General features: G+C 44.2%; 1 protein-coding gene across 4 annotated transcripts in view; it reads left to right on the top strand.

Moving 5' to 3' along the window:
• Positions 1 to 20,709, top strand: part of LOC134932068 (protein unc-13 homolog A-like) — a 330,279-nt gene that overhangs the window by 257,112 nt on the left and 52,458 nt on the right. For all 4 annotated transcript variants that reach the window (XM_063926115.1, XM_063926113.1, XM_063926114.1 and 1 more), the window contains one exon: positions 20,258 to 20,321. In XM_063926115.1, coding sequence (XP_063782185.1) covers positions 20,258 to 20,321 — 64 coding nt within the window. The remainder of the gene's footprint in view (positions 1 to 20,257; positions 20,322 to 20,709) is intronic.

Genomic DNA, 20,709 nt, shown 5'->3' on the forward strand with positions numbered 1-20,709 from the left:
TCAGAATTACCCCCCTTGTCTCCTCCTCCTTTCCAGGCATGGGTAGCAGCAGTTCCCCTAAAACAGGTAGGAGCTGCCCCTGCATACAGCATTCCATAACTGTTCTCTTACAGAAGCTTGAATAAACTGTAGTGACAACCAGGTAGTGCCAAATCACTTCAAGAAATTTCTTCTTCATGTTACTACAGTAAGTTAAGAGGGGTGTGGTTCGTTTTATCGACAGTATCTAGGTCGACAATGTTTAGGTCGACCACTATAGGTCGACAGTCACTAGGTCGACATGGATGGAAGGTCGACAGGTCTAAAGGTCGACATGAGGAAATTTTTTTTTTTTGTGTCGTTTTCTTCGTAGAGTGACCGGGATCCCAAATTAGTGCACCGCGTCCCCTCGCATGGCTCGCTTCGCTCGCCATGCTTCGGGCATGGTGCCTTCGCTCCGCTACCGCTTCGCTCGGCACACTTTACCGTTCCAATCGTAGTCCACGTGGATCGTTAAGTATGAAAAAATCCCCCCCCCCAAAAAAATGGGAAAAACTCATGTCGACCTTTAGACCTGTTGACCTAGCACATGTCGACCTAGAAACCCTGTCGACCTTCCATCCATGTCGACCTAGTGACTGTCGACCTATAGTGGTCGACCTAAACATTGTCGAACTAGACACTGTCGATCTTCAGACCGGATCCCAGTTAAGAGATAGCTAGATGAAGTGTTACTAATTGCTCTTATGTTTCTGTTTAGACTAATACAGTACTTTGAAGCAAGGGTCTCTCAGTTTCAAAGTATGCAGTACTGTATGTCTGATACAGTATAGCAATAAGATATGTTGTGTAGCTCTTTACAACGACAGAATGTCAAGTAGCATGACCATTTTGCCCATGTAAATCTTGTCAGCAACTTGATGCTTTTGTCATTATTTCTTATGGAAATGATTTTGGACGGGAGTATCATGCTTCACATTTTGCATGCAATAGATCCTGCCACTTATCGCCTGCATAGTGGCATTTATTAGTGTATGCACGAATAATTGCAAGTATAAAAGCAAAGGACAGCTCTTACAGTCAGAAGATTCTGGGTTTATGACCTGGGAACGCTACTGTGCGTGCTTGGCTGTAAGTTGTACAGATATAAAAATCCTCTTAATGTGAAACATAGGGACACTAGTATTACTACTACTAGTAATTCTGTCTCTCATACTAACCAGTGCCTCCCCAGCCATTCACCTCACTGCATGTCACTGACTGGTTACCTACTGCAGCCATGCTACACTGCTGGAACATATCTATTTCCTCATCTCTATGGAGAAGTGCAAAATGGACCATCTGCTTCTTAAGCTCCCCAGTTTACTTGTGATCACAGTGTGTGTCCACATATATCTTCTATTTCTAAATGGAATCACTATACCGAGTTTACCATCTTTTTCCCCAACCATCCTACATGGCCTCAGGTGGCACATATGCATGCAAAAAGCATGCAAGCATGTACAGTAAAGCAAGAAGACATGTATTTGTGTGGGGATGGTATCAGGATCCCGGTGCTTGGGATGCCGGCAGTCAGAATACAGATAGTGGGATACCAATGCGCAGAATCGCAACACCTGGCAGATAAGTAGCTTAACCCTCCCCCAGGTGATTTAACTTGTGATGTTTACATTGTAGTGTGCATCTTTAAAGTATATAAACTTGTACAGATGTGTTCCCGTTCATCTTAAAATCTATTCACTGCTAACACAACTGGTTTGCCGCCAATAGAGTGCCCGCAAGTGTGCCTACACACCTGTTCCCATTGAAATCAATGGAGCATGCTGCCGCAGCGACCATTCCCACAAAGGGGGGAATTCAAATGTTTTAAAAATTAGTTGTGTGTTGTTTTTTCCTGTTTATTAGATAGGAAAAAACAGACACCCAACTGACTTTTCAAACAATTGAATACCCCCCAGTGTGTGTATAATCACTGCTGCGTGTGTATGCATAACGGAAAACGATTACATGTAGGATGAGTGGAGATCATAATTAGAACTATGCACCCATAACAACTTTTAAGGTGTCCCAAAGGGTGTGCTTATTGCCCGTATTCATTTTAACACATTAACAACTCTCTTCATCATCTTCTTCGGATCCTACATGTCCCTTTCATATTCTTCCACCACATTGCTCCATCCTATATAATAAAAGGCTGATACTGCTCCTCACCACTATGGGGGTAATTCAAGTGTTTTGCACTCTGGTGGCCCCTACATGGCGCCCTATGGAGCAATTCAAGTGTTGCTCCGTTCGGGCGTGCACAGCCGCCGGTGCTGATATTACTGTTACAGTATGTTGTTCTGGTAACTACAGTATATCCTACAACCCCTTTTTTATTTTGTAAGAGAGATAGCGAAACCATGTTTATTTTGAAAAAAGCATACCATATAATTTTATACACTCTAGTCAATTTTGTGGCCCATACAGTGTACTAGTTCATTTTATTCCCCACAGTCAAGTATAAAGTATGAACCCCCATCCATTCCACGCTTTTACATTTCCTTATGGACTGGTGCCTCTTGAGCTTGCAGCTCCTCTATCTGCCTCATTGGCTCTGATATAATCATGTCAACAAAGAGACACACTGAGAAGCCATCAGTAGACGTGACATCAGGTCACAAAATAATTACTTATCTATATTTGGAAGGCTCATATTTATCAAGCTGAAAAAGAAAATTAATTTACCAGCTTTCGCCAATGTACAATATGAAACACAAGTTGCATGCTCTATCTATGGGTGAAAATGTTTTACGCTAATTAATTTAAAGAAATTGGTATCAGACAAGAGGGTATGGTAAACTTTACTTTGATTTGCCATGTGGTATATTAATTACATTTGATGACTGTCATTTTAATCTAGTGGTGGATGTATTAAAACCATATAATACATCTGGTCAAATAAAGTTGAAAATACTTCTGGAAGGATTTATGGTGCACGTTTTATCTGCTGGAAAAATTGCATTACTATGAGAAAATGTAATTAGCGTTGCTAAGACCTTTGGGTAATAGAAATACATTTAGGTCTATGTTCAGTTAAACCTGACTTCAACATTTTGAATTAGCTTCGGCTAATGAGAGTCATATTTTGTATCCAGTAATTTTAAACTTTGTTAATTCTAAAGTATATCATTTTGTGGTGATTATCTCTCTTTAAAAGGAAATGTTATTTTACTAGGAGAAAACGTATAATAATTTATCATTGCTGTGCACTTGTCATGGCTAGTGCTCCTGTTTTAGAAACCCTGCTATTTAAACTGGAAGACAGATGCTTGTAAATGTAACTACTGCACCATTAGATAACTCCGTACATGCGGGGTAGAGATTACTCACTGTAGCAGTAGCGCACGCAAGGGGGTTTCTGAGTAGCCCCCCCCCCCCAACAGAGGAGAGGGAGCGATATACTAAGCCCTGCAGAGCCAATATGATGAGTTTCCAACTTTCCATTACAGTTGCATAATTTTATCCCTGCAACTTGCAGCAATTGGTTGCGAGCGGGCGGGGCTTACTAATATTGTGCCCGCTCTCTCTCATTCCCATCTACAAAGTGCAGCTGCTGTAGTTAAGGTTTGTGTGCACAATGTATGCATGCCAGTGACATGCATGCGTGTGTATATATTTGTGTATGTACAGCATATGCTTATATAGAGATATATATATATATATATATATATATATAGTGTGTGTGTGTGTGTGTGTGTGTGTGTGTGTGTGTAATGTACTCTTGTTACATATACTTATGTGTGTTTGTGTATGTCTATATATCTACTATATATCTAACTGGATGAAATTAATATTGTGAGATGTGAAATGGTCAGAATAGAAAGGAACTGACTGGAAATAAATGTTATTGAGGGTTTCTCTTTTTTCTTCTTTTAATGGAGCGCATACATGTTATGCAGTGTTTTGTAGAGTATAATTAATTGTTCACATTAGTCCCTGCCGCAGTGGATCTTATACTCTATATTATTGTTCCTGATCATAGACACATACTCACACTAGGGTTAATTTTGTGTCAGTTAGCAAATAACTTTTCTTAGTGTTTTTGGATTGTGGGAAGAAATTGTAGTAGCCAGAGGAAACATGGTATCTAATCAACAGTTGTATGCTATGCCAATGTTATCGCAGTTGAGCGGCTTTCGGTAAACTGCGCATGTGTCCCTACCGCAATGCACATGTACTGTAGTTTATTTGCAATTATGCCCACAAGTGATTGACAGATAGTGGCCATTTTGTGGGAGGTAATGGGGAATGGTGGCAAAAATGTAGACATGTTGGGACTGTTTTTTGGGTGTGCATCAGCCACTTACTGTTATCATGTACACAGGAATCACGTCTCTGGTGTCTCAGGGGCAGATGTATTAAGCCTGGTGAAGTGAGATAGTGGAAGATGATAAAGCACCAGCCAGTCAGCTCCTAGCTGCCATTTTTCAAACCCAGCCTGTAACATGGAAGTTCGGAGCTGATTGGCTAGTGCGTTATCACCTACCACTTTATCACTTCACCATGGTTAATAAATCTGCCCCTCAGTTAAGGCAGTCATTCTGACTGACCATAGACTACCTCAGGGAATCTGTTTCCCGGCTCTGCACCAATGCTGCAACTGCGAGGGCTACGGTGGGCGTCTCTGTATAATTCCTGGCAGCTGTTTACTTTACCATATTATCACACTTCCTCTAATTCAAAAATTGCATCTGCGGCAGCATCAGCGTACAACTAGAAATCAGGCCCATTGGGGAGAAAGTACAAACCCCACAGAGATAAGACTTTAGTTGGATTGAACCCATTACCCCAATGCTGTGAAACAGCAGTGCTAACCACCTTGCCACTGTGGTATCATAATGGTGAAGAAGACAACTGTCGCTGAAGAAAATATTGTGGATGAGAATTATAGTCCAAATAACTGTAATTATGAAAATGAGAAGCGTTGAGCACTGTACTCCATTTATATAGCAATTGATGGTTATCTCTCTTGAATAAATGCAGTGGGACTCCCCCAGTGGTCCTCTGACAACTTGTATAAGACCCCCTTGCAGCTTTCTCTCTGGCAATGATGGTCTTTACACTGGGATTGAAAGTGCGTTTTGGCAGCTTTTCATGACTGATTGTCAGATTTTGTACCAGCCAGTCAGCCCTCTCTGTGAGAGTAGCTGTTGGCGCTTTCTCTGTTAAGTGTGCAACTTTCTTTGTGAGGCTTTCACCTCTGTCTGAGGGATGTATAGTCTACTCATCTCATACAGGGGCAGATGTAAGCCTTGGAGAGTGATAAAGTAGAGAGAGATTAACTACCAACAAATCAGCCTGTCATTTTTCATACACATCTTGTAACATGGCAGTTAGGAGCTGACTGGCTGGTACTTTATCTGTCTCCACTTTATCACTCTCCAAGGCTTAGTACATCTCCCCAAAAGTCTCTGCATTGAGTGAATACCCTAAACTCCTCTACCTGTCTATGCAGCATTTTCTCCCTCTGTACTCCCTTTCAAAGTGGTATGCTTCTCCTTTGGTGGGCATAATAGTTGTGGCTGTACTGCATTTCAAGCTTTTGCATCTCCTCAGGGTATAGTGGCAGTCCAAGCAATTTCCATTCTTGCATCCACTTCAGTCATATTTCCATTCTGCTTTTCTATACTCTTTTACTTTGGCCAAGCCTCTCTTGTATAACTGGCTCTGTAATCTATTTTGTCCTTGCTTTTTGGTCATGCTGGGATGTGTAGATTCACCAGCTGTAAAATTTTCCTATCCATCACCACAACCTGGAACAAATGACATACAACATTGTACTACGTATATTTCTGGGGTGTGGGGCCCACTGGGTTGGTGTGGCCGAGCTGCTTCGGGCATCATACTTAATCTAACACTTTAGCACCATAACTGCTTTTTACTAATGTAACACTTTTTAACACCCTAATTACTAACTCTCACTTTTAGCACTGGGCTGATACTTTTTATTAATTTAACATCTTTTCTTAAACTGCTACTTCTCACTCGTGTGACGGTTGGGGTTAATGGGTTGTGCTTGGCCGGGGGGGTCACGTACTCTGGACTTGAATCTTAGGAGTGTTAGGGACCCACGTGATGAGGCCTTGATAGATGGGCCTATATATTTTGCCCAAAAAGTATGCTAAGAACCTCAATTTTATTCCATGCTAAATTGCAGCATTTATTATAATTGTTCTTATTAGCAGTGTTTAGATTGTGCACAGGCCCGGCGCTACCCGCTCAGCGAAGGGATGCAGTGCAGGGAGGCGCTGGGACGGATAGGCGCTTTCCCTGCTCTGCATTCCTTCCCTGCTGCGCCGTCCTGTCCCCCCTGCTGCTGGTGCAGCTGCCAGTGCTGTGTCTGTCACTGTATGACAGGCACTGGAAGCGGGCACCTGCAGCATGAAAAGCCTCCTCCCTCACCTGTGCTGTGTGACAGCGCCGAGTACGGTACGGGACAGAAGGGGGCGGAGCTACACGGGACGGAAGGGGCGTGGCTAAACGGATCAGAAGGGGCGGGGCTACATGGACCAGGCTGCTCATGTACAGAGGGAGACTGGCTTAGGTAAGTGGAGGGTGAGAGAGAAGTGTGTGTGTGTGTGTGTGTGTATATGGTGGGTGTGTATGTGTGTGTATATATGTGTGAATTGTGTGTGTGTGTGTGTGTGTGAGGTATGTCTGTGCACGCGCTTTATGGACGCTACTACTGGGGGGGCATTACGTATAACGACGCTACTACTGGGGGGGGGCATTACATGTAAGAACGCTACTACTACTGGGGGGGGTCATTACGTGTAAGGACGCTACTGCTACTGGGGGGGGCATTACGTATAAGGACGCTACTACTACTGGGGGGGGGGCATTACATGTAAGAACGCTACTACTACTGGGGGGGGCATTACGTATAAGGACGCTACTACTACTGGGGGGGGCATTACGTATAAGGACGACACTACTACTGGGGTGCACTACGTATAAGGACGCTACTACTACTGGGGGGCATTACGTATAAGGACGATACTACTACTGGGGGTGGGGGCATTACGTATAAGGACGATACTACTACTGGGGTGCACTACGTATAAGGACGATACTACTACTGGGGGTGGGGGCATTACTTATAAGGACGATACTACTACTGGGGGGGGCATTACGTATAAGGACGCTACTACTACTGGGGGGGGGGCATTACGTATAAGGACGCTATTACTACAGGGGGGCATTACGTGTAGCAACGCTACTACTGGGTGGGCCATTACGTGTAAGGACGCTACTACTACTGGGGCTGAGGGCATTACGTATAAGGACGATACTACTACTGGGGTGCACTACGTATAAGGACGCTACTACTACTGGGGGGGGGGGCATTACGTATAAGGACGATACTACTACTGGGGTGCACTACGTATAAGGACGCTACTACTACTGGGGGGGGCATTACGTATAATGACGATACTACTACTTGGGGGCATTATGTATAAGGACGCTACTATTACTGGGAGGGCATTACGTATAACAATGCTACTACTGGGGGGAGGGCATTACGTATAAGGATGCTACTAGTGCGCAGAGCATTATGTATAAGGACGGTACCACTACTGGGGGCGCATTACGTATAAGAACGCTACTACTACTGGGAGGGCATTACGTATAAGGACGCTACTACTACTGGGGGTGCACTACGTATAAGGACGCTGCTACTACTACTGGGGGGCATTACGTATAAGGACGCTACTACTTCTAGGGGGGAATTACGTATAAGGACGCTTCTACTACTGGGGGTGCACTACGTATAAGGACGCTACTACTACTGGGGGGTATTACGTATAAGGACGCGTCTACTACTGGGGGTGCACTACGTATAAGGACGCTACTACTACTGGGGGGCATTATATATAAGGATGCTACTACTACTGGGGGGCATTATGTATAAGGATGCTACTACTACTGGGGGGCATTATGTATAAGGATGCTACTACTACTGGGGGGGCATTATGTATAAGGACACTACTACTACTGGGGGGCATTATGTATAAGGATGCTACTATCACTGGGGTGCATTACATATAAGGACGCTACTACTACAGTTGGGGCATTACGTATAAGATTAATAAGATTGTGCTACATTGTGGCGTAATTTTAAATGGGGGTACTATTGTGTGGCCATGCCCCTTACTTGTGAGACCACACCCCTTTTCCCGGCGCGCGCCAAAGGAATATGGGAGGGCACAAATTTATAGTTTGCAGGGGGGCGCCGAACACCCTAGCACCGGCCCTGATTGTGCATCTGCAGTTTTTTTATTCTGTGTACAACTAGCTCTGTCAATAAGTAAAATGTTTTGTTTGGGAGATACTCGGTCTCAGCTTATGGGGCATTTTTGTTAAACAATATTTGCGGGATACCCCTGTATACAGCGATTTTCTTGGATTACTCGCAAATATTAATGATCCCTGAAAAACATCATGGACGGATTACAACAGATAACTCCGATATCAGCCACGGTTTCTCAATTTCCAAAAGCAGAAGCGGCCCCCATTAGTTTCTTTGGGGCATCTAGGCTGTCAGATTTACCCAGCTTCGTAATGCAAAGCATTACGGAACTTGGCCCCAGCAGCTATTGCAATCTTAGGCTATGGGCTACACTTTATAAAAATTATAGGGGGGTGTTCAGTTATATTTTATTTAGTAATACCAAAAAAGAGCCATTCTAGTTTTTTATGGTCTGTCACTGGTACAAAAATTGTAAAAGAAATGCATAAAAGTGTTCTCTTTTACAAAATACTGTAGCAGAGAATAACAAAGTCAACTCATTATTTCTTTTTAGCAAAACATTTTCTCTGCGAGCCACCATGTGATGCAGTCAGAGGAACACGACTGAGAACAAGAATTTTGAGAATAAGAATATTGTTTATTTTTCATTTTATGAATATTGTTTGTGATTGAGCACTGATTTGATGTCTGCTGTATATGCACTCAATAGGGTATATGTAAGCCATGCAAGTTTCAGACATTCGCGAGATGTTGGCGATTTTACAGGTAGATTTAAAGTGGCAGTAATATGAAAGTGAAAGCTGGGATTATTGCCTGCCACTCTGTCTATTCAATATACACCTTTAGGTTATGCAAGTTGAGCCTTTACTTTTTGCTATATAAAATTGGCACAGTGATTCTATAGATTAACTTTAGTTTAGATATTGGTAAAGTCTATAGAGAGACAGAATCTGTAATACATCTGTTGTTATCCCTGAACAAAGCCCTTTTAGGGGAGTATTTGCATAGTATTATTCTAGGAGGAAAAGATATGCAGTGTTATAACAAAGAAGCAAGTGAGCTTATATACATAATAACAGGTAATACAAATGAATATTTTTATATTGGGCTGGTATATTACCATCTAGAATTTGTACTGATAAATTTTGAGTATTGACTTTTTTGCTGGTGCTATGACTACAGTTTTTTTTTCTGTTGTATACATTTATCAGAGAATAAAGATCACATGAACAGCCATATCTGATGCATTGCAATACCATGGCACGCCTTAAGATCAGTCTCATATGTTTTTATGTGCAGTAGACATGGCAGGGAAAAAAGTATTAGCAACATGCTCCGGAGTGCATTTCTGTAGAAGCTTTTAGCATCTCTGTTGCTAGTGGCAGGAGATGCTGTTAAAGGTGCTACTTAAAAAAGCACAGAGCTTACTAAGTGTCCCTTTGTTGTTTAGAAGGGTACTGTACAGTATGTCAACTGAAATGAGAAGGGAGATAGAGAGCATCTGGAAGAGGGATTTAAACAATGCATTAAAGTGCTCTAGGTCCTCCACCCCTTTAATGGTGTACACAAATGCTCAGATTTGCAGATTTCTTTAGGTCGGTGCCGCATTTTCTGTGAACCTTACTGGCGTTACGATCTACTCAAATGTCATGTGGCACATATCCTTTTGGTAACTATACTTTGCTTTAACTATGATGTGGGTATGGCATATGCGATCAGAAGAACCATTAATACTCAGGTGTTTAGCACAAAAATACCTAGCATATGCCCAATGTTTGTGAGTGTTTTGGTTTCACAGCATGACAGTCCATACAAATGCAGCATACAGAGGTCTCCAGGTGCCACATTTCTGCACCTTGCCTTAACCCACATTAGAGACTCTTAATGTGTAGCACATCTCTCTCAACAGGGACCATTTGCTAATTGGCTGCCAACTGCTGACTCTTGTGCCCTTGTGGCAGTGCCCATGCCTTCACCCAATGCCAAAACCAAGGACCTCCTCCATGCCTGTTTCTCAGGTACTGGTAACATGTCAGACTTCCTCTGACACAGGAAACACAAATATTTATAGATTTGGGTACCTAGGTGATCACTGTATCTTTGGCACAGGTGCTATTCCACTGGTTTCTCCTACCACTGGTGGTATGGCTTGTTTGCATCACCACACTACACCACTGATAAGGTCTGCTCCTACCCTCCCACTCTACCTTCCTTATGGCTGACAGTAAATGTCTCTAAGATGTGGGCTAAAACTTGGGGGAGAGACACCGGACACCTGAGTGCATTCTGCTATTTTTCAAAATCTGCTTTTAGCTGATTTATCTGTCAGCATCATTGTGAGGATCCATCACAATGATGTCAATGGGTGACAGGTGGTAGTGTACAATGGCACTGGCAATTACAACATCTAAACACAACCAAAGTTTACTGCATTATTCAGTACTCCTATACCACTTACTGCACACAGTACTTTTGCTAAGGGTAAAGGCATTTAACTAAGGAACCTCATCTATTTGAAGCCTTTTCAAAGCCTTCACTTCTACTTCATACCTTTTTTACCTTCACTTCTTCAATGAATGAGCCTATTTTGGATTTATACTTTGTTGTTGGTGCTTCAAAGACTCGTGTTTGTTTGCCTGTTCATTGACTTCATTTTTCACTACTGTCTTGTATGAGCCATCAATGTGTCATGTCATTGAAGTTCTTACTAGAGATGTGCGGCGGACACTTTTCGTGTTTTGGTTCTGGTTCCATGCTCGTGTTTTGGATCTGGATTGGTTTTGCCAAAACCACCCTTTCGTGTTTTGCTTTTGGATCTGGATGATTTTTGAAAAAACATAAAAACAGCTAAAATCACAGAATTTGGGGGTAATTTTGATCCTACGGTATAATTAACCTCAATAGCATTTATTTCCACTCATTTCCAGTCTATTCTGAACACCTCACACCTCACAATATTGTTTTTAGGCCAAAAGGTTGCAGCGAGGTGGCTGTATGACTAAGCTAAGCGACACAAGTGTGCGGCACAAACACCTGGCCCATCTAGGAGTGGCACTGCAGTGGCAGACAGGATGACAGATTTAAAAAATAGGCCCCAAACAGCACATCATGCAAAGAAGAAAAAGAGGTGCAATCAGGTAGCTGGATGTCTAAGCTAAGTGACACAAGTGTGCGGCACAAACACCTGGCCCATCTAGGAGTGGCACTGCAGTGGCAGACAGGGTGACAGATTTAAAAAATAGGCCCCAAACAGCACATCATGCAAAGAAGAAAAAGAGGTGCAATCAGGTAGCTGGATGTCTAAGCTAAGTGACACAAGTGTGCGGCACAAACACATGGCCCCATCTAGGAGTGACACTGCAGTTGCAGACAGGATGGCACTTAAGAAAACTAGGCCCCAAACAGCACATCATGCAAAGAAGAGGTGCAGTGAGGTAGCTGTATGACTAAGCTAAGCGACACAAGTGTGCGGCACACACAATATGGGACGTGCTGGAATTTGCCCAGATGTAATACATGCACAATATTGGTGTCACAGGAGAGCGCACCTCTAAATCACACACACACACACACACACAGCAAAGCCTGTAAAATGAATTTGGTTAATAATAACCCTTTTATTTGGAGCTATTATAATAATATGCAGCACAGGCGAGCGTACCCCTACACCACACAGGGCAAACCCTGTAAAAATTATTTGGATAATAATATAAGTAATGTATTTCTCTAACGTCCTAGTGGATGCTGGGGACTCCGAAAGGACCATGGAGGATAGCGGCTCCGCAGGAGACTGGGCACAAAAGTAAAAGCTTTAGGACTACCTGGTGTGCACTGGCTCCTCCCCCTATGACCCTCCTCCAAGCCTCAGTTAGATTTTTGTGCCCGAACGAGAAGGGTGCATACTAAGGGGCTCTCCTGAGCTGCTTAGAGTAAAAGTTTAAAGTAGGTTTTTTATTTTCAGTGAGACCTGCTGGCAACAGGCTCACTGCACCGAGGGACTAAGGGGAGAAGAAGCGAACTCACCTGCGTGCAGAGTGGATTGGGCTTCTTAGGCTACTGGACATTAGCTCCAGAGGGACGATCACAGGCCCAGCCATGGATGGGTCCCAGAGCCGCGCCGCCGGCCCCCTTACAGAGCCAGAAGACTGAAGAGGTCCGGAAAATCGGCGGCAGAAGACGTCCTGTCTTCAATAAGGTAGCGCACAGCACCGCAGCTGTGCGCCATTGCTCTCAGCACACTTCACACACCGGTCACTGAGGGTGCAGGGCGCTGGGGGGGGGGCGCCCTGAGACGCAATAAAAACACCTTTTTTTGCAAAAAATACATCACATATAGCTCCTGGGCTATATGGATGCATTTAACCCCTGCCAATTTTTCCATAAAAAAGCGGGAGAAAGGCCGCCGAGAAGGGGGCGGAGCCTATCTCCTCAGCACACTGGCGCCATTTTTTCCTCACAGCTCCGTTGGAGGGAGGCTCCCTGACTCTCCCCTGCAGTCCTGAACTACAGAAACAGGGTAAAACAAGAGAGGGGGGGCACTAATTTGGCAGATAAATATATACAGCAGCTATATCAGGGAAAAACACTTATATAAGGTTATCCCTATATATATATAGCGCTCTGGTGTGTGCTGGCAAACTCTCCCTCTGTCTCCCCAAAGGGCTAGGGGGGTCCTGTCCTCTGTCAGAGCATTCCCTGTGTGTGTGCTGTGTGTCGGTACGTTGTGTCGACATGTATGAGGAGGAAAATGGTGTGGAGGCGGAGCAATTGCCTGTGTTAGTGATGTCACCCCCTAGGGAGTCGACACCTGACTGGATGGTCTTATGGAAAGAATTACGTGATAGTGTCAGCACTTTACAAAAGACTGTTGACGACATGAGACAGCCGGCAAATCAGTTAATACCTGTACAGGCGTCTCAAACACCGTCAGGGGCTCTAAAACGCCCGTTACCTCAGGTCGATACAGACACTGACACGGACACTGACTCCAGTGTCGACGGTGAGGAAACAAACGTATTTTCCAGTAGGGCCACACGTTACATGATCACGGCAATGAAGGAGGTTTTGAACATTTCTGATACTACAAGTACCACAAAAAAGGGTATTATGTGGGGTGTGAAAAAACTACCCGTAGTTTTTCCTGAATCAGATGAATTAAATGAGGTGTGTGATGAAGCGTGGGTTTCCCCCTATAAAAAACTGCTAATTTCTAAAAAATTATTGGCATTATACCCTTTCCCGCCAGAGGTTAGGGCGCGTTGGGAAACACCCCCTAGGGTAGATAAGGCGCTCACACGCTTATCAAAACAAGTGGCGTTACCGTCTCCTGATACGGCCGCCCTCAAGGAACCAGCTGATAGGAAGCTGGAAAATATCCTAAAAAGTATATACACACATACTGGTATTATACTGCGACCAGCAATCGCCTCAGCCTGGATGTGCAGTGCTGGGGTGGCTTGGTCGGATTCCCTGACTGAAAATATTGATACCCTGGACAGGGACAATATATTATTGACTATAGAGCATTTAAAGGATGCATTTCTATATATGCGAGATGCACAGAGGGATATTTGCACTCTGGCATCAAGAGTAAGTGCGCTGTCCATTTCTGCCAGAAGAGGGTTATGGACGCGACAGTGGTCAGGTGATGCGGATTCCAAACGGCATATGGAAGTATTGCCGTATAAAGGGGAGGAGTTATTTGGGGTCGGTCTATCGGACCTGGTGGCCACGGCAACGGCTGGGAAATCCACCTTTTTACCCCAGGTCACCTCTCAGCAGAAAAAGATACCGTCTTTTCAGGCTCAGTCCTTTCGTCCCCATAAGGGCAAGCGGGCAAAAGGCCACTCATATGTGCCCCGGGGCAGAGGAAGGGGAAAAAGACTGCAGCAGACAGCCTCTTCCCACGAACAGAAGCCCTCCCCCGCTTCTGCCAAGTCCTCAGCATGACGCTGGGGCCTTACTAGCGGACTCAGGCACGGTGGGGGCCCGTCTCAAGAATTTCAGCGCGCAGTGGGCTCACTCGCAAGTGGACCCCTGGATCCTGCAGGTAGTATCTCAGGGGTACAAATTGGAATTCGAGACGTCTCCCCCTCGCCGGTTCCTGAAGTCTGCTTTACCAACGTCTCCCCACGACAGGGAGGCGGTATTGGAAGCCATTCACAAGCTGTATTCCCAGCAGGTGATAATCAAGGTACCCCTCCTACAACAGGGAAAGGGGTATTATTCCACGCTGTTTGTGGTACCGAAGCCGGACGGCTCGGTGAGACCCATTTTAAATCTGAAATCCTTGAACACTTACATAAAAAGGTTCAAGTTCAAGATGGAGTCACTCAGAGCAGTGATAGCGAACCTGGAAGAAGGGGACTATATGGTGTCTCTGGACATCAAGGATGCTTACCTCCATGTCCCAATTTGCCCTTCTCACCAAGGGTACCTCAGGTTTGTGGTACAGAACTGTCACTATCAGTTTCAGACGCTGCCGTTTGGATTGTCCACGGCACCCCGGGTCTTTACCAAGGTAATGGCCGAAATGATGATTCTTCTTCGAAGAAAAGGCGTCTTAATTATCCCTTACTTGGACGATCTCCTGATAAGGGCAAGGTCCAGAGAACAGTTAGAGGTCGGAGTAGCACTATCTCAAGTAGTACTACGACAGCACGGATGGATTCTAAATATTCCAAAATCGCAGCTGATTCCGACGACACGTCTGCTGTTCTTAGGGATGATTCTGGACACAGTACAGAAAAAGGTGTTTCTCCCGGAGGAGAAAGCCAGGGAGTTATCCGACCTAGTAAGGAACCTCCTAAGACCAGGCCAAGTGTCAGTGCATCAATGCACAAGGGTCCTGGGAAAGATGGTGGCTTCTTACGAAGCGATTCCATTCGGCAGATTCCACGCAAGAACTTTTCAGTGGGATCTGCTGGACAAATGGTCCGGATCGCATCTTCAAATGGATCAGCGGATAACCCTGTCTCCAAGGACAAGGGTGTCTCTCCTGTGGTGGTTACAGAGTGCTCATCTCCTAGAGGGCCGCAGATTCGGCATTCAGGATTGGGTCCTGGTGACCACGGATGCCAGCCTGAGAGGCTGGGGAGCAGTCACACAGGGAAAAAAATTCCAGGGCTTGTGGTCAAGCATGGAAACGTCACTTCACATAAATATCCTGGAACTAAGGGCCATTTACAATGCCCTAAGTCAGGCAAGGCCTCTGCTTCAGGGTCAGCCGGTGTTGATCCAGTCGGACAACATCACGGCAGTCGCCCACGTAAACAGACAGGGCGGCACAAGAAGCAGGAGGGCAATGACGGAAGTTGCAAGGATTCTTCGCTGGGCGGAAAATCATGTGATAGCACTGTCAGCAGTGTTCATTCCGGGAGTGGACAACTGGGAAGCAGACTTCCTCAGCAGACACGATCTTCACCCGGGGGAGTGGGGACTTCACCCAGAAGTCTTCCACATGATTGTGAATCGTTGGGAAAAACCAAAGGTGGACATGATGGCGTCCCGCCTCAACAAAAAACTGGACAGATATTGCGCCAGGTCAAGGGACCCTCAGGCAATAGCTGTGGACGCTCTGGTAACACCGTGGGTGTACCAGTCAGTATATGTGTTCCCTCCTCTGCCTCTCATACCCAAGGTACTGAGAATCATAAGAAGGAGAGGTGTAAAGACTATACTCGTGGCTCCGGATTGGCCAAGAAGGACTTGGTACCCGGAAATTCAAGAGAGGCTCACGGAAGACCCGTGGCCTCTACCTCTAAGAAAGGACCTGCTCCAGCAGGGACCATGTCTGTTCCAAGACTTACCGCGGCTGCGTTTGACGGCATGGCGGTTGAACGCCGGATCCTGAAGGAAAAAGGCATTCCGGATGAAGTTATCCCTACCCTGATCAAAGCCAGGAAGGATGTAACTGTGCAACATTATCACCGTATTTGGCGTAAATATGTTGCGTGGTGTGAGGCCAGGAAGGCCCCTACAGAGGAATTTCAACTGGGTCGATTCCTGCATTTCCTGCAAACAGGACTGTCTATGGGCCTCAAATTAGGGTCCATTAAGGTTCAAATTTCGGCCCTGTCAATATTCTTCCAAAAAGAACTAGCTTCAGTTCCTGAAGTTCAGACGTTTGTCAAGGGGGTACTGCATATACAGCCTCCTTTTGTGCCTCCAGTGGCACCTTGGGATCTCAATGTAGTTTTGGGATTCCTAAAATCACATTGGTTTGAACCACTCACCACTGTGGACTTAAAATATCTCACATGGAAAGTGGTAATGCTGTTAGCCCTGGCTTCAGCCAGGCGTGTATCAGAATTGGCGGCTTTATCCTATAAAAGCCCTTACCTAATTTTTCATACGGACAGGGCAGAATTGAGGACTCGTCCTCAATTTCTCCCTAAGGTGGTTTCAGCATTTCACTTAAACCAGCCTATTGTGGTGCCTGCGGCTACTAGGGACTTAGAGGATTCCAAGTTGCTGGACGTAGTCAGGGCCCTGAAAATATATGTTTCCAGGACGGCTGGAGTCAGAAAATCTGACTCGCTGTTTATCCTGTATGCACCCAACAAGCTGGGTGCCCCTGCTTCTAAGCAGACGATTGCTCGTTGGATTTGTAGTACAATTCAGCTTGCACATTCTGTGGCAGGCCTGCCACAGCCAAAATCTGTAAAAGCCCATTCCACACGGAAAGTGGGCTCATCTTGGGCGGCTGCCCGAGGGGTCTCGGCTTTACAACTTTGCCGAGCAGCTACTTGGTCAGGGGCAAATACGTTTGCAAAATTCTACAAATTTGATACCCTGGCTGAGGAGGACCTGGAGTTCTCTCATTCGGTGCTGCAGAGTCATCCGCACTCTCCCGCCCGTTTGGGAGCTTTGGTATAATCCCCATGGTCCTTTCGGAGTCCCCAGCATCCACTAGGACGTTAGAGAAAATAAGAATTTACTTACCGATAATTCTATTTCTCATAGTCCGTAGTGGATGCTGGGCGCCCATCCCAAGTGCGGATTGTCTGCAATACTTGTACATAGTTATTGTTACAAAAATCGGGTTATTATTGTTGTGAGCCATCTTTTCAGAGGCTCCTCTGTTATCATGCTGTTAACTGGGTTCAAATCACAAGTTGTACGGTGTGATTGGTGTGGCTGGTATGAGTCTTACCCGGGATTCAAAATCCTTCCTTATTGTGTACGCTCGTCCGGGCACAGTATCCTAACTGAGGCTTGGAGGAGGGTCATAGGGGGAGGAGCCAGTGCACACCAGGTAGTCCTAAAGCTTTTACTTTTGTGCCCAGTCTCCTGCGGAGCCGCTATCCTCCATGGTCCTTTCGGAGTCCCCAGCATCCACTACGGACTATGAGAAATAGAATTATCGGTAAGTAAATTCTAATTATAACCCTTTTATTTGGAGTAAATAATATACAGCACAGGAAACCACCACTGGACTGATGCGGCACAAGACACCACCACTGGACTGATGCAGGACAACACAGCACCACTGGAATGGACTTATACAGCAGCACTGGACATATGGCAGCAGAGGACACCACCACTGTGACTAGACTGATGCAGCACAAGACACTACCACTGTACTGATGCAGGACACTGAGAACGGAGACACGTCCTCTCTCTACACTCTCCATTGCCAGAGTGAAAATGGCGGCAATGCGCGGCTTCTTATATGGAATCCAAACCCCGCGAGAATCCGACAGCTGGATGATAACCTTTTGCCTCATTCTGGTTTCTGAGTCAGGCGGGAAAACCCGAGCCTGACTGTGATCCGGGCTCGGCTAGTAAAGTTCTGGGGGGTTCGGTTCTCAGGGAACCGAACACGCTCATCTCTAGTTCTTACCAAACGTATTGTAAAGTCCAACAGAAAATACCGGTGCTACATAAGTAACTAAATAAATAAAAGTGATCTAACAATCACCCTTCATTGACCTCCTTAACTATTCTGAGATATAATTTGACTAACTGAACATTGATTTCAATAAACCTGATGTACCTTATTTGCCTTTTTGTTTCAGTGTTTTTGTCTACCGATCTATTTTTCTCATATTACAATGTTTAAACAGCAATTCCTGAAGAATTGATACTAAATTTATTATGAAATGTATATGTATTTTTAATATAGCAACTTGCTTATTCGTCTGTTCAGATGAATATTTATATGTTATTAATGCACTATGAGTGTTGGAGCTAGTCTATTGCAAATGTACAGTGTAGTATTTGGAAGCAAGACATATGTGTTCATTGCAAATGTTAATAAATCTTTAATGGGGCTTCTGTCATTGTATGCTTATTAAACATGTTTACGGAATATCCTTACACTGCTCAGTACGGCTAATGATCGCTTATTCTTGCAAATGTATGCCAAATGTATACTTCATTATGACTATACAGCAAAAACATTTTGAAAGTAAATGTTCTTATGTAACATAGGGGTCTATTTACTAAGCCTTGGATGGAGATAAAGTGCCAGCCAACCAGCTCCTAACTGCCATGTAAAAGGCTGTGTATGAAAAATGACAGGAGCTGATTGGCTGGTACTTTATCTCTCTCCACTTTACCTCCATCCAAGGCTTAGTAAATAGACCCCATAGTGTAACTATGTACATTCACTGGCACTTTTATTTAAATGCGCACAATGTGTAGAAATTATACTGTATGATAGCCCAGCAAGAGGTACCATTTTTAAAACTAGAAAACCTTCTACATTATTTGCTTTTATTTAGCACAAAGATGAATGAGATATGGGCTCTCTGTCCATTTGGTGAAAAGTTACCTTCTTGTGTGGTGTTTTTAAGTAATTGTATAACTACTAAGGGGCACAAACATTATTTCTGGATAAATTGGCAGATATACGGTTCTGGCACCATGTCTGTAAAGACATCACAGGACATATGTCATCTATGCAGTGGCACCAAGAGGGGGGGGGCAGGTACTCTTTACCCGGGCCCAGCTGGTTGAAGGGGCCCGGCTCCTGTTGCCCCTCATCTCCATTGCAGACAGCACACGGCACACACTGCTGTGTGCTGCGCTGGGGAGAGCGAGAGAGGCAGCAGCAAGTGTTCAGCCCTCTCTCCTGCAATTGCGCCAGTCATGCCGCCCAAGGGATCCGTCACAGCATCCCGCCTGTGCGGCGCCTGCAGCCACACATAACTTTTAATTTTAAAGATTTTCTGAGTAGGAGGTGTGGCCACACTTGTCCGCATTGGCCATGCTTCCTTTCTTTACCAGAACTGTCGGTGACCCTGCACCTATGGAAAAGTAAGCAATTATTTACACATATCATCACCATATTTTCAGGGAGTGAGGGTCCATGTACAGACATTTACTTAAGGACCCCCTCATTTTTTTAAGATGTTCCTGCCTTAGGATCAGTAAAAATTTGTTCTGTTACCAAATTTCAACACTTACAGAATCGGCTAAAACCAACCCATGCACAACAATGAAAAAAGAAGGATCATCAGTAAATACATTTAATTACAGCGTAATTAGTTGAACTGACTGTGTCACCACCAAATATTCGTATTCTAAAACATTTTGTGATTGCTCTGGTTTCTCAAATGTAATCTTGTAACCCCATGGCCCACAGTCTAGCTGTATGCAGGAAGGTACATTTGAAATGGTTTGTATAAAATGGTCTTTCTAACTTTCAGAAGGTGTAGAATAAAATGAGCTGCTGGGATTTGAAGGCACGTTTGTATTATCTTCAATAATGTGACCTTGATCACTCAAGATTACAGGTGTTGTGCATAGAACCATTTCCAATCAAGTGACTTTAGAACATTTTTGATAGAAATTAAAGTTGAACAGAAGGAAGGGGAGTGGCAGGGGTGTGTTATTATGGTAGAAAACACATTATTTTGTGCTATAGATGTCTTTTAAAGTGCTTATATTGATCAAATCCCAACGTTTAAAATTATTTTAATAATGTTATAAATATTTATAGAGTATTTAAAAAAAATAACATCATATTTTGTTCTTCAGGAATGAAGATTCCATTTTTACAAGCAGTGTTGCAAAAGAAAGATGGAGTAGAGCAATTCAAAAGGTAAGACAATACTAGTGTGTACGGTTCTATTTCACACTGTATTACACATTTCCGTTGTTCTCTAAAGCATTTGTATAGCCAAAGTATCATCAATATTTATTTATTTATTTATGAACAGTTTTCTTCTATAGCGCACCAAATTCCGTTGTGCTCTAATTATTGAAATTGAAAAATATCTTTATAGTCGAAACACATTTAATGGAGTTTAAAATTTATGAAAAACTAAGAGACTTGAGCAGTAATGTGCACAAATCGTTCATCACCTCTTCTAAGTAGTACATCTGTACAATCCACTGCTAGCTGCTACATGGAATCCAGCATAAACCCATGTAATCTACATAGTCAATCATTAGCACTAAAATGGACCATACTGAAAAGCTCAGAGATT

The sequence above is a fragment of the Pseudophryne corroboree genome, chromosome 6 (genome assembly GCF_028390025.1).
Source record: "Pseudophryne corroboree isolate aPseCor3 chromosome 6, aPseCor3.hap2, whole genome shotgun sequence".
In the NCBI taxonomy this organism is placed as follows: domain Eukaryota; kingdom Metazoa; phylum Chordata; class Amphibia; order Anura; family Myobatrachidae; genus Pseudophryne; species Pseudophryne corroboree.